Consider the following 13,445-nt stretch of genomic DNA (forward strand, 5'->3'; position numbering starts at 1 on the left):
TCCATTACATTTTAAAATGTTTTTCATAGCTTCAGTTTACACTAAGATATAAAGCAAATAGGAATTAGATTCACAACTTTTTATCTTCTTTTTGCAAATAATTAGGGTTAGTAGAAATACTTTAATTCTGACTCTTTTAAGCAGCTTTTTTTCAGCCAGTATGAAAGATGACATTGATTTACAACTTTTCAAATTACTCCTAAAGTCTCTTTACTCCGTAGAAACGATAGCAGAATCTGACTCAGAATTTCAAAATATAACGCAACTTGCTTTTTTGAATATGCTTTAAAATGTCTTTGCATAATTGGATGTTTGAGACTGGATATCACTTGTACTTTTTGTGTAAGCATAAACATGCATCTAATGCATTAACACATTTTTCACTATTAAAATGTTGATGCTTTTCTTAAATGTGGCATAACTGTTCTGGTTCTTAAGAAGAAAAGTTCTAAGTACTGAAATACAGATAGATGCAAACTGGGCAGTATATTTGTATTATGCCCTGTATTTTATGTTCATTAGAGAGGTTTCATGCAAATTCTTAAATCTCCCTTGTCACCTCTCATACTTGCTTTGGGCATGTCATACAGTGCTTGAAGATATTGACTCCTCATTTATAAGCAATGAAAGTGGAAAACTCCGTAATTTTGATTAGTACATTTTACAGCAAGTGTCATTTCCAAAGCATGACTATTTGTGTAGTTAGCTGTGTAATACTTCTCCTCACAAATAAAAAAAACCATGCAAACAATGAAAGTCAGTCCTTTCAGTGTTCTGGTCTTTCCTAACCAAATGACAATATATTTTATGTTACTTTTTATTGTTGATTTATTTAAAACATTGTATTTTTAATTTTTTTTTCTGAGATTATATTATGTGCTGCCTCTTAATAACAGAAATTTAATATTGGATGCTGAAATCCTAAGTGGAATTTCAATTAAAAAAACCACTTGTGTAGTTCAGCAAGGATGCTGTTCTCCAAACACCACACAGTCCTTTTACACCACAGTTTCATTTACTATCTTTAGATTATTACATTATAAAAACTAGTGGTATTGTTCTGGGTCTCCTGAAAACGTTTATTTAGTATTTCCTAAATAAGTGAATGACTTACGGGAAATATCTGTATTTAGCAAAAGAAAATAGGTGATGAAAGTCAATATATAGCTTAAGTAGTAGGCTTGTAGTGTTTTGATATAAAGGATTTATTAACCTTATTAGTATGGCTACTTCTTCAAGGTGTGATGGTGTTTACTGAAATGGAGGAGAAGATTTCATCTCCTGCCTAGCTGCTTTCTCTTCATGCTGGCACTCTGCTTCCAGCACTGTTTATCTCTGGATTAAAAGAATACTGCAGAATTCTGCTAAATTCTATGCTTTTCCATTAAGACTTCATCAGATGCAAGCAGAATTTTTTTTTCTTTTGTTGTTCCTTTGTTAAAGTGCTGCTTTGGTTTGCATTTATATACATTAATCATGTCAACGTAGTTAATTAGTGTAATTAGAAAGTGGACTTACTGGGAAAAGTTGAAAAAATAGTTCAAAAACCCCCAATATATTGGGCAAAATTGGAAAACAAAAACCATGTAGAAGTTGTGGTGAAGTAGTTTATATGTACTAGTAATATTGTTTTATTTCATTCAGAATTTTAAATTGCTGAGAAGGTACTGAAAAATCTAGTCTCTAGTACTGCAATCCTACAATGGTTCTGGTATTATTTTTTTTAATAAAAGATTTTCAATAAAAAGTTAAACACTTTATAAAGCTGAGTACAAGTTGTGATTTGGTTTTGTGGTTTGGTGTTTTGGATTTTTTGGTGATTTGTTTTGGTTTAGGATTTGTTGGGGGTTTTTGGGGTTTTTTTTGTCATTTTTTTGTGTGGGAGAACTGGGTTTTTTTAAAAAATATTTTTACCAAATACATCTGTGTTTCTGTGAATATTTTGACTCAAACAGTATAATGTAGACAGTTGCATGACAAAATCAAACCTTTAAGGAAAATTTTGGCCCCAGTGAAGCACAGAGATCCATATTATCCTTTAGGTCTTATGCGTACATTCTATTCTGAAAATATTGTTGTAATTCATGTGTTGGTAGGTTCTTTCCATGTTATCTTAGAAGTGCAATAGAGTAGACTTTTTTCCCCCCCGTCAGTAACTATAGTGTCAATATTTAAGAACACCTTTCTTATTAATATATTGTATGTATAATATATAATGTGTATTTCAACTTAATCAATAATTATGTATGTCTATATTTATGTATCATGAGCTGCTTTATTTTTTATATAAAAGATAAGAACAAATCAGTGGAACTGCAATTATAGTCTTTTGATAAACAGTAATACTAGATGTACTTTAAAAAAAGCAGCTTCTGGTGTTGTAAAGTGTTCTAACAAAGCACTCTTTTATTTTCTTGATAGACAAAAATGAGAAAGGTAGCGTGAAAGCAGCCACTCTGAGGTGCAAAGAAGAACCATCAAAACTACTATCTGGAAACAAATTTCAAGAGCGTTATTTTGTATTACAGGAAGGAAACTTGTTTCTTTATAAGGATATGAAGGTACAACAGATAAACTCTTTGCTAACTCTTCAGCTCTCACTTAAACTTTCTTTTTTGTACAGTAAAGAGAAGAAAGACTAATAGATCAACATTTCTGATATTTAATGGCAACTCCTAACATCTGGGATTGAAGTGCAAGACTTTTACTACTGCACAGATGCTTTAGTAAAAGGAGTTTGTGTCAGTTCCTCATTTAACTGTTGTAATTATGCATTAGTACAAGATTTAAAAAATAAAACTAAACCACTGTTTAGGAATGCCTACAACTTTTGCCTGTGGCTAAGTTTTTTTTAAAACCTACTGCAGAGAGCAGTGGTAGGAGTAATATGGAAATTAAGGGACTGCATGCTGGGTTTTTTTTGATATCTCACACAAAGCCTTCAGGAATTAGAAGCAACAGGATTCTTATACCTACAAGTGTCATGACAGAAGAGATTATAGGAAACAGTTCTCAATACAGTAGCAAAATCTTCCTCAGTGTCAAAACAACAGTTTTCCAATATATTCTCACTCCTCCAAATGCTGGTATTGATAATGAGATATGCGTCTGAATTCTACAAAAGCAAATTTAGGCATACTTTATAGCGTGGTGGTTTCCATTTTAAATATTTAAAGGGAGTTTTCTCTAAAGTGTGTTTTTGGGATGTACCCAGCTTGTATTGAATTATAAAACTAAATAGTACACATCATGAACTATGTTTTCATTTTGAAAATGTCTAGCTTAGAAGATTCCCGTAAAGTTTAAAGTTCTTTTACTTTTGCTGGCTACTGTTTTTGCCCATCCAGCTGACCTTCATAAAGTACATTTTTTAAAGGCAGATCCAATGCTTAAGTAAGCTAATGCAAAAGAAATGTTGTCTTCCTGTGATACTGTGGATATAATTAGAATGACCACACAATGTCAAAAATAGTGTCTCATAATTTAGTACTAAAACTCAAATTGGCACCCATGTGAGAATAAGATAATATGCCCGTAAACCTTAATTAAGCATCTTGCAAAGAGTTTATGATAGGATTGCTGTATTACTTTACAATCTGATTTTTAAAGCCAATCTGATTTATAAAACATGAAATTCCCAACTCAGGTGGAGTTTTGAAGAGTGTTGCTCTTACGCTTGTTTTTTTAAATGGAAATACTATTCTGGCAAAATAGGGTTTATCAGTTTGTTTTATTTTCTTTTGAGAGATATTAATCCACTACTAGTAGTCTTGCTTTAATTTTACTCATATTTAGAAATGAATAGGAGGAAAGCTTGACATAGCAGACAGAAAAATGTATTTAATAGGACTGCATGTACTGATTAATTTATGAATTCTCATTAACAGCAAATTAAGCTTGTGTATGCAGATGTAGATACATTCTGTGAAGTGTTTCTCTTGTTCAAGATCATTTATCAAAAAAGTTAAAAGTTTCCATGATAGTTTATGTTACATTATAATTTTGTGCTAATTGACTGAAGAAGCATACCACTTTAATGTACTGTTGTTGAGAAATAAGCTTACTTACAAATGGCTTCCTTAAGGTACATTTTTAGAGAAGTATACTGTTGTTTAACTAAATAGTATGTTTGATAGGGGTGCTTTATCATCCTGGCAGCACTGTTCAATTGAGTGAGAAGTTACACAAGAAGACCAACCATAAAACTGTTAATTTGGAGGTTTTTGTGGGTTTTTGTTTTGTTGTGTTTTGTTTTCTTAAATGTTTATGCCATCTCAAATTCTGTCCCTTTATACTCCTGCACTAGAGTGTTAGGTTGAATACTTTAGAGGTAGGAATTGAGAATCTAAGACAGTAAACACTATGGGGTAGCTTCATGTACTGGTATTATTAGATTTGTTAAGTTGGCTTCTTTCTTTTTTTTTCAAAGTGGAAAGCAAAAGCACTTGACCTGAAAGTACTAAAGAGAGGTGTTATTGTGTTACTCTGACATAAGGAAAAACTTCTTTACTGGGAGGGTGACAGAATTAATCTCCCTCTCACACTCCCTGATGGTCCTCAACCTGCTCACCCTGTTCACCTCCTCCCTGAATTCTGTCACCAAGCAAAGGAGTGCTACCGGAGCACACCTCCCACAGGAGAATTCCTTACTGGTGCCTGATACCAGTGCAAGAGGGGGGCACACCCTGCAGCCCGACATCTGGGTGGCAGCGTGCACACACCAAGGCTCTGTCTTGGAGGCTGCATCAGTCATAGCCAGAGCAGAGCTTGGAGAGGCCTTAATTTTCTGCCGAGTGGATACCATGGTTCCCTGGTACTTCTGGCCGAGGTCCAGCACTCTGCCCACATGCCTTCCCTGCATGCCCTTACCGGCTTGACCTGCCTGCGTAAACTGCCTTCCAAACTGCCTCGCTCTGCTCTTCTGACACTCCGCACTGTTTGCCTACACCTGTTTGCCATGCTCCTGTCACTGGTGCTCTTGAGGGGCTGTTTAAATCTCCTGCTGATGCATCCGGGAATGCCTTCTCTATGTCAGCCGCCTATGTGAGAGCTGCTGCTTGCAGGAGTTGGGAATTGCCTGCTTCTAGCTCCCTCCTGACTTCCCTCACTCCAGGGACTGTCTGTCTGCCTAAATATAGCGCTCGGCTGTAGAGCTTGGTGTCCCTGCTGCTGATTCTTGCCAACTGAGTGCTGCTGCTGGCTTTGCCATGTTTAAATCTCATAAGCTACCTATTTACTTTAGCTTGTCACCTGATAAATCAACTTATTTTCCGAACTTTTGGGAGGAACTGTTCTTATTCTTGGCGAATTCTGTCCATAAAAACCTACTGGATTTCATAAGCTCCTTTACCCTGCAGAGGTGCTTCCTCCCTTTGGACACTCCCCCATCAGTTCCTTGAATGAGCCAGATGCTGCCTTTCTAATCTCTGTGGTCTGTCTTCTGACAGCTTGTCATCTTTTTTACCCTCAGAATCTTGAGCTCTATTATTCCATGGTAAATATGGCGAATACTACCTCTGATCATCACATTGCAGGGCAGTTCTTTCTTGTCTATGAATAGCAGATCCAGCTGTGCATCACCTGTTGTTGACCCATCCAGTACTGGTGTCAAAAAGTTATCCCTGACACCCTCTGGATAATCAGCTGAATTTCTTGTATCCCACTGTGTTGCCCTTCCAGAAGGTACCAGGGAGAGCAAAGCTCTGCCTTCCCTATTTCCTGCCCCAGAAGGTCAGGATCTGTTACCCAGAGACCGCCTTGAGTTGTTTGAAGTCTTCATCTGCTTTTCTTCATCCAGATAGGGTGGTTTGAAGCCGATATAATTATATTGTTAATCCCATACAAGTGCTTCTTCAACAGAAGGCAGACCCACTCTTCATCTTCCCTGACTGTCTATCCTGAATTGTGTTACAGTTTTGTGACATCATGTGAACCTCAAGTCCTTAATTAGTCTGCTTCTAGTAATGGTGATTGTCACACTTCATAATGAGAAATAAAGACAGAAAAAAAAGTAAAGATCTTTCAGAAGAGAGGGGTGCATCCTCTGAAAGAAGCCTAACTGTAAAGACAGTCATGTGGCATTTTCTCTTTTGCATATTTCTGATACAAGAACTACAATTTTATTTTATTTGCAGGCTAGCAAACCTGAAAAAACGTTGCCTGTCAATTCCCTGAAGCTTTATCGTGGAGCGAAAAAGAAAATGAAGCCTCCAACAAAGTAAGAATGGAAAAGGAAAAAAAAAAAGTTAAATACTATGTAGTAAGGTATTTGTAGTGTCATCAAGAAAGGGGAACCTAAAACATTGCAGAACAAGGAAAAGTCAAGAAGTCAATTAAAGTATGCTGAATTAAATTACCTTCTATAACATTATTTCTTCTATCTCTGGTTTTGGGGTTTTTTTGTTCCATGTTAACTCTTCTGTGCTAGGAAATTACTTTATTGATTGACTTTTCTTAATCTTAAGTGTATTATCTCTTGTAGATATGTTTGCTGCTATCTCACTTAGTTTTGCAGTATGTGTCCTGCATTTGATTGGTGGACACACCTTCTTTAAACCAAGAAAAAAGAGAGAAGAGAAAACCAACTAGTCATGGCCTTTAGTGACAGTCCCTGTGGTTCAGTAGAGGATTTTCCTTTTTCAGGATCCATGTTATTTTGTTGTTCCTTCTTCTAGCTGAAGACTACAGTGCCCTTTACAGAGATCAGTGACTATGTCTCTGGAAGAGAGCAGTGAGAAATGACACCTGTTTTTTTCAGATGTTTCCACTACTTGTTCAGTCAAAGCTTTGAGACACTGAGACGACATATATAGGATCCTATCCTTAGGGCATTTTAAGTTGGCTGTACCCTTTAAACAGATCTGCTTGAACTTTTCCTTTACAGTTGGCACATCAAAATGCCCCCAAAAGTCTGAAAATCTCAAAGCTTAGTTCTGTCAGAGGAAAAGTTGGTGGTTTGGTTTTTTTATTTTTGATTAAGTGCAGAAGGAGTAGGATATCAATCCAAAATAAAGATCATCTAAACAAGTCTTTGCAAATAGATTCTTTCCTTGAGTTTTATTTTCAGTCTACTTTCAGAAGGAGACTTTGCAAAGTCTCGTCTGGATCTCTGTTGGTGTTTCTTTCATCTCAGAGGCTTAATTGTGAATCTGCTCCTTTTTTTTTCAGCAGTTTTTAATTCTGTGTAGACTTGTGGTCCACTTCTGTTTATAATGAGACTATACCTCTCTTCCGTCTGTGACTCCCACACTGTAGTGAACTCTCTATTGGGTACTGTCATAGCAGTTTTAATTCCAGGAGCTTTCAGAAACTACAGCCACAACCAAAATGAGGCAAGTAGATAGCCGTCACGTGCAGGGCTTGGCTATAACCTTTTGTCCAGAATAAAGTGTTCGTTACCTGTGAATGAACTGTGAGAAAATGAGCAAAATACAGCATCAAACCCATAATTTAATTCTAGATTTGTAGTACATATTTAGACTTTGTAATTCTTGCCCCCATAAGCTTGAAAACACTATATAAAGGTAATGGATCTCTGCAGTCTGAGGAATACGTCCCTGTCTTGAGTTTCTGGAACTAATTTTGGAAAATTTTATTTGTTTCAGCTGGGGACTTGCAATATTTTCTGAAAAGCATCAGTGGTAGGTAAACATGAAACATGATTGGTTTAAATTCAGTGTTTAATATTTTTTGAAATGTTCAGTTTCAAAATAAGAATGCTTGAAAGCTAGTAAGCATTATTTACTCGAATGTTGACTCTTTGCTATGTTTTTTGTTAATTAACTAAACAGTGTTAATTAATATGTATTGGTAATCCTTTGGGGTTAGGTGCCTGTCTTCCTTCTGTGGCCATAAAGCAAACTATTTTCATAAATTTACAATGACAGATTTAAAACTTATATGCTTTAAATGAAGCACAGGCATTATCTTCAAAGTAGGGTAAAGTGATGATTTGAAGTATTTATATTTCCCTATCTTTGTATGGGAGTGCTATAGACAGCATTTATAAATCAATGTAAGAGCTGTTTGAAGTTCTTTAGAAGCCTGCTCTTTAATATGTTTTAACTGCAACAGGAGTTTTTGTTGTTTTTCTTGTTAATTATATATTGCATTCTAGGTATATATGTTATGATGGACAAGATGCGCAGATGGAATGGATGATCAGCATTTTTACTGCTCAGGTACTAATCTGATCAGAGAAATGTAACTTTTACTGCTGTTTATAAAAATCTCATTAGACAATTATATGTATGTGTTAGGGATATGCTATAGATAAAATTGCAATCTCATTAAAGTTTCTGTAATACTCAATGTAATTAAACTTCAAAAAGGGTATTGTTGTTTATGATGTCATTTTCATATGAAAGCTGATGGCTTTGAGAGTAAGGGAGTCTTGCATAGTTTTTTTTTTTTTTTCCTTCTGTGTTGTAGAGAAGACAGAAATTCATTTTCTTTACATTCTGGCTATTGACCTAAAGAATGTGTCTGTGTGCCACAGTGCCCAAGCGCTATTTCTCTGCTCACTAGTTTGGATGCTACAAAGTAGTTAGGAGAGTGTCCTGTTTAAAACATAGTGGTGTCAGCTAGCCCTGTTGAAGAGCTGTGCCAAAGCAGCTATATCTCTCTGTGTTGTGGTTTGAGTTAAAGTAGGATCAGTTTCTGGCTTTAACTAGGTCACTCTAAGTAATGTAATTTTCTGAAACCGAACTGCATGCTTTTCAGTGTTCTTCCTAGAAGCGATTGCACTGGACACTGGTATGCAGAAAGGCCAACGCTTATACTTATTCCTGTAGTAACCAAGGCCATCCTTGAGCTGGTGAAAAAGCACCACACTTTCAAGGAGGGGTGGCAGGGGTGATCCTAAACCAACAGACAGAGTATTCCATCCCTTATACATCATACTTAGTATAAAATGAGAGACTACAAGGGTTTCAGCCCTCTTCTGTGATGGCTGACATCCAGTAAGGACCTTGTCTGTATGATTACTGCAGATCCCATATCTGCATGTTCCTGAATCCAGTTCCTGTGTCCAGCTCCCTCCTAGTCTCAGACCTATTCCCCTGTGTCTGCTTTACAGTATTTGTAGTTACATATAGTCATCAAGGGGTGGAGTCATCTCAGATATTTGTATATATTTTATTACATTATTATTGTTGTTGTTGTTATTATTTATTGTTGTTATTTCATTAAAACTGTAGTTTTCGTTTCCAACTTGCAAGTCTCTTCCTCTCAGTTTCCTTTCCCTGTGTGGGGCGGGGATGGGAACTGAAAGCCCAATTGCATGTTTTTTAGCTGCTGAAATTAGCCAGCCTGGGGCTAAATTGTGACCTCTGGTACCAATTGATACCTCTGGTATTCAGTTTACTTTAGTTAACACTGACGATTAATTGTGTTGGATAGGCATTATCGTAAATTAAGTAATCTACTTGCTAATAGACTGTGAGTAAGGAGGGTTGACATTTGAGTGCCATGTAACACATTCTTGCAAATCAGGTTTGATCTTAACATAGAAGGAAGTGAGAGTAAGAGAGATGGGAAGAATTCAGCCTGACAGGAGACTGGAACATTATTTAAAGTTTTAAAAGGATTTTTGTATTTGTGTCAGATTTTTTTGTATTTCCCATGACATTCAAGGAACTTTAGGGAGTATCACTGTGAATAAACATCACTAGATTTATGGTTACCTGTGAGCTTTATGTATTACATGAAGTGCACTAGACACAAGACTACGATACTTAGAGGTTTTCTAAAACATAATCTGATCTTCATAGATAGTAGTGCTATGAGTATAATGCACACCTTGTTAAGTACGACTTCCAAATTTTTGTCTTATTCAGCTCTCTTAAGTGAAGTAACTATTGTAGTTTCTATGGAAACAACCACAGGTACTGGCATGTATCTCATAGGCATAACATGATCGGTGTCACAACAAATAGGCTCAGAGGTTATTGATATAGGCTACTTAGGCATAAGTCATATAAGCTTGGTAACTACCTAAGTCCTTTGGTTGTTAAATCATAAGAAGGGCAATCTGTTAGGATTCTGATCAGGTAGCATGGTATGTAGAACGTTTGTCTGACAATATAGATAGGAAACTGAGAGACAATGTTCAATGTTGAGAATATTTTTTATAACAAAAAACATTAAATTTCATCTGTGTTTAAAAAATCTATGGATTAATGATATTGGGTTTTTTTAAAACTTCTAGTGAATGAACAGTACAATGAATTAGTAGAACTAGTGAGCTAAATTGTGAGGAGTGTTTGGTTTTATTTCAGGGTTTTTTTGTGGAGTTTGTTTTTTTTTTAATCAACATTCTGGAAACCAGTAAAGTTGTCAGTCTTTAAATTACGTCAGAAATTAAGTGCTAACAATGCATATTTGCTGTATTGTTACCACAATCTACTGCTTTAAATATAGTTTACACTGAGAATCTCCTTGACAATGCAATGCCTCATGCTGCTGAAAATTATATAAGACCTCCAAATGTTTTCTGTCATGTAGCAGCAGACCATTATCATGTTATCCCATTTCTAAACCAGAAAACTGTAAATGTCAAATGAAGTTATTTCTAGTCAGAATTTTCAAATTTCAGGCATCTTTAGGGAAGATAGCTTGTCTTTTACCTTATCTGTTATCATGCAATTTGAACACCTTTATGGTAGATAGGCTGCAGGCAGGACATTTTATTTGTCTGTGGAATGGCTTAGATTTCAAATTGAAAAATGCTGTAAAGTAGGGTTTTTTTTCGAGACATTGACATATAATGATCTTGTGCAATTAGGAGTGAGATACATCAATATTACTGGGCTTTTTGGTGCTAGAGCAGAATTTTGGTACTATTGTTATCCTTTTTCCTCTTCTGTTTTCTGGTATTTATTTCTGAAGTATAAATAGTGCAAAGAATATAAATGACAGAGTGTAGATACCACTGTAATCTAGTAACAAGAGTAAATTTGACAGAGAAAGGCAAGGTAGCCCAGAGGTTGTTAATCTTGTTCTTCAAGTAGGTAAGGACTAAGAGAGTTTGTAGGCGGACTGTTGTTTCTTTCAGTTTTATGCAAAATCAGCCTGAAAAGTATGAATGAAATTTGATTCTTCAATTCTGTCAAAGTTTTGTACAAAATCAATTAACAGCATACATAGCATATAGTTGAAAGTAAGTAATTGATACAAAGATGGACAGAATAATGTCCTTCTAGTTCTATTGCCTTTGATCAGCTAGAGAGAAGTACATTATATTACCATGAAGAGCAGTTGAGCAGATAGGTCAAAACTATGAATACATGCATTTATTATGTGGATAATACATTGCTAGTATTCCCAATATACTTTTCTAGAGTTCCATTTTAAGAAATGTTAAAGACACAAAAGAAAAATCAGGCTGCTTAACTAATGGAGATATTTTCCTTAGGCTTGTTCAGAATTAAAGGAGCAGCTTCCTTCAGAAGTTTTTGTTGCTTTCTGAATTGCATCTTTTTCTTTTATCTTGGTTCACAATAAACTGATTTCAGTTGGCAAGACCTGAACTTTCATGTAATACCTTCTGTGTTTCATTGTAAGAAAATGTTTTTAATATTCACTAGGGAGGACTCTTATAGCAGACTTTTACATCACCCTGGTCAGCACTAAGTGAAAGAATTTTTTGCTCTGTAAACATGTGAATCTATAGAATATTTTTTCTGAATTTGGAAATGGGGCCTATGATTTATAGGTGACTGTAATAATTGCTGATTCTGATGGCTTTTTAATACTAAAGTTGTTTTTACTTGCAGACCATCTGGGAGTATGATCACAGCTCCACAACTGGTTTTTTTTTAATGTACAGTTGTCTTAGTTCTTGGATTTGGAATACTGAATACCATTAAAAAAAATAAAGGACATTGAACATCCTGACACCTGTGAAAAGAATATTATTACAGATTTGGACAGTGTCATAGAACTGTTTAGATTGGAAGGGACCTCTGCGGATCCCTCTGTTCAAAGCAGGGTCAGCTAGACCAGTTTGCTCAGAGCTGTATCCAGTCAGGTTTTAAAAACTGGGGAGACTCCACAACTTCTCTGGGCAATTCGCTCCAGTGTTTAATTACGCTCAATAAAAAAAAAGGGTTGTTATTTTTTTTTCTTATGTTCAGACAGAATTTCTTGTTTCCTATTTATTATAACCAATATTTACACAAAGCATACTCAGATTTCATTGGAGTTCCTTTGCAGTTCTGGCTTGCCAATTTTCCTTGGAGTTGCACTGATTTAGCTTCATGAGCTTGTCTCTAAGCTTTAGAAACAATTCTTCTGTAGGCCTTGTGCATCTTCTTAGATTCACAGAATCTCACATTGAAGCTTTTTCAGAAAAATACTGTTACACTACCTTGTCCTCAGAGCTGTATTTCTGGTTACGGTTAACATCACCAGAGAACTCTGTGTGAGCTTCAAATACATCCACTTAAACTTCTGCATGTGAAATTCAGTGTGACCTTTTCATTATAGACCTCTTACAGAAAGAGATTTCAACATTTTATTTGAAATATTCATTTAATAATTTTTTTTTCCTTTCTCTTCCCAGTCATGTTTTTCACTCAGAATGAAGCTGCACACTTTGGAGTTCTCCCAAAACCTGACCTGTTTCAGTACAGTTAAAGCAAAGATTATCATTGAACCAGATCTGTTTATTTGTAGATTGTGGTTTTGGACAATTCAGAATGTCGAGCCCTTTCCTTTTCGATAACACATATTTTTATTTTAGGTTAAGCAATTATTGTCTCCTAATTTATTAACATAAATCTTGACATATCTGTTTGCAAATTGGTTTAATTCAAATTTATTTCAGAAAACTTTGTTGTAACTGCTGAGTGCGTGCTTACATGTAATTTTGAAACTGTGAATCAAGTCAATGTGTGTGTCTTGATGGTATTTTGTATTCTTCGAAGATAATTGGATATTGAGGGAAGATGATTGATACATGAAAATTTTATAAAGACATTTTGGTTCTGTTTGCTCAGTATTGTGCAGCATTTACAAAATATTAACAAAGTTTTAAGCACCATAGTATTTTCCTCCTTCTTCCACAAGGGGAAGGTATGATGTTGTGCAGTAGATAGCCTTTTCCAAGTGTTTTATGTAAAAAAAAAACAAACCAAAACTGTCATGCATTTATGAAATTCCACACCAAAAATAAGGAATCATTTTGTTCTTCAGCATGCAGATATATGGCCACCTGCTGGAAAAGCAAGAAAACAGTCTATAACTAAAAGTCCTAAGGTTGGAGGCTTACCACTAATTCCCATTCAACAGGAGAAGAAAGCTTATAAAATCAGAGGAAGTACAGAAGTAAGTGCGGCTTAAATTTGGTGTAGAACTTCTAAGCACAATGCTGTACTTGTAGGTAGTCTGGATAAATATCAAATATGCTCTTATTATGAATATCCTTTTCATTGTCTCATCGTTAA

The 13,445-nt window shown here is 35.5% G+C and overlaps 1 protein-coding gene across 1 annotated transcript in view; it reads left to right on the forward strand.

Annotated features, from left to right (window-relative positions):
- Positions 1-13,445, forward strand: part of ARAP2 (ArfGAP with RhoGAP domain, ankyrin repeat and PH domain 2) — a 138,059-nt gene that overhangs the window by 116,787 nt on the left and 7,827 nt on the right. Inside the window, exons 28-32 of the mRNA XM_069856192.1 lie at positions 2,422-2,561; positions 6,135-6,217; positions 7,605-7,640; positions 8,117-8,180; positions 13,195-13,326. Coding sequence (XP_069712293.1) covers positions 2,422-2,561; positions 6,135-6,217; positions 7,605-7,640; positions 8,117-8,180; positions 13,195-13,326 — 455 coding nt within the window. The remainder of the gene's footprint in view (positions 1-2,421; positions 2,562-6,134; positions 6,218-7,604; positions 7,641-8,116; positions 8,181-13,194; positions 13,327-13,445) is intronic.

Source organism: Phaenicophaeus curvirostris, chromosome 4 (assembly GCF_032191515.1).
Source record: "Phaenicophaeus curvirostris isolate KB17595 chromosome 4, BPBGC_Pcur_1.0, whole genome shotgun sequence".
NCBI classification, from domain to species: Eukaryota; Metazoa; Chordata; class Aves; order Cuculiformes; family Cuculidae; genus Phaenicophaeus; species Phaenicophaeus curvirostris.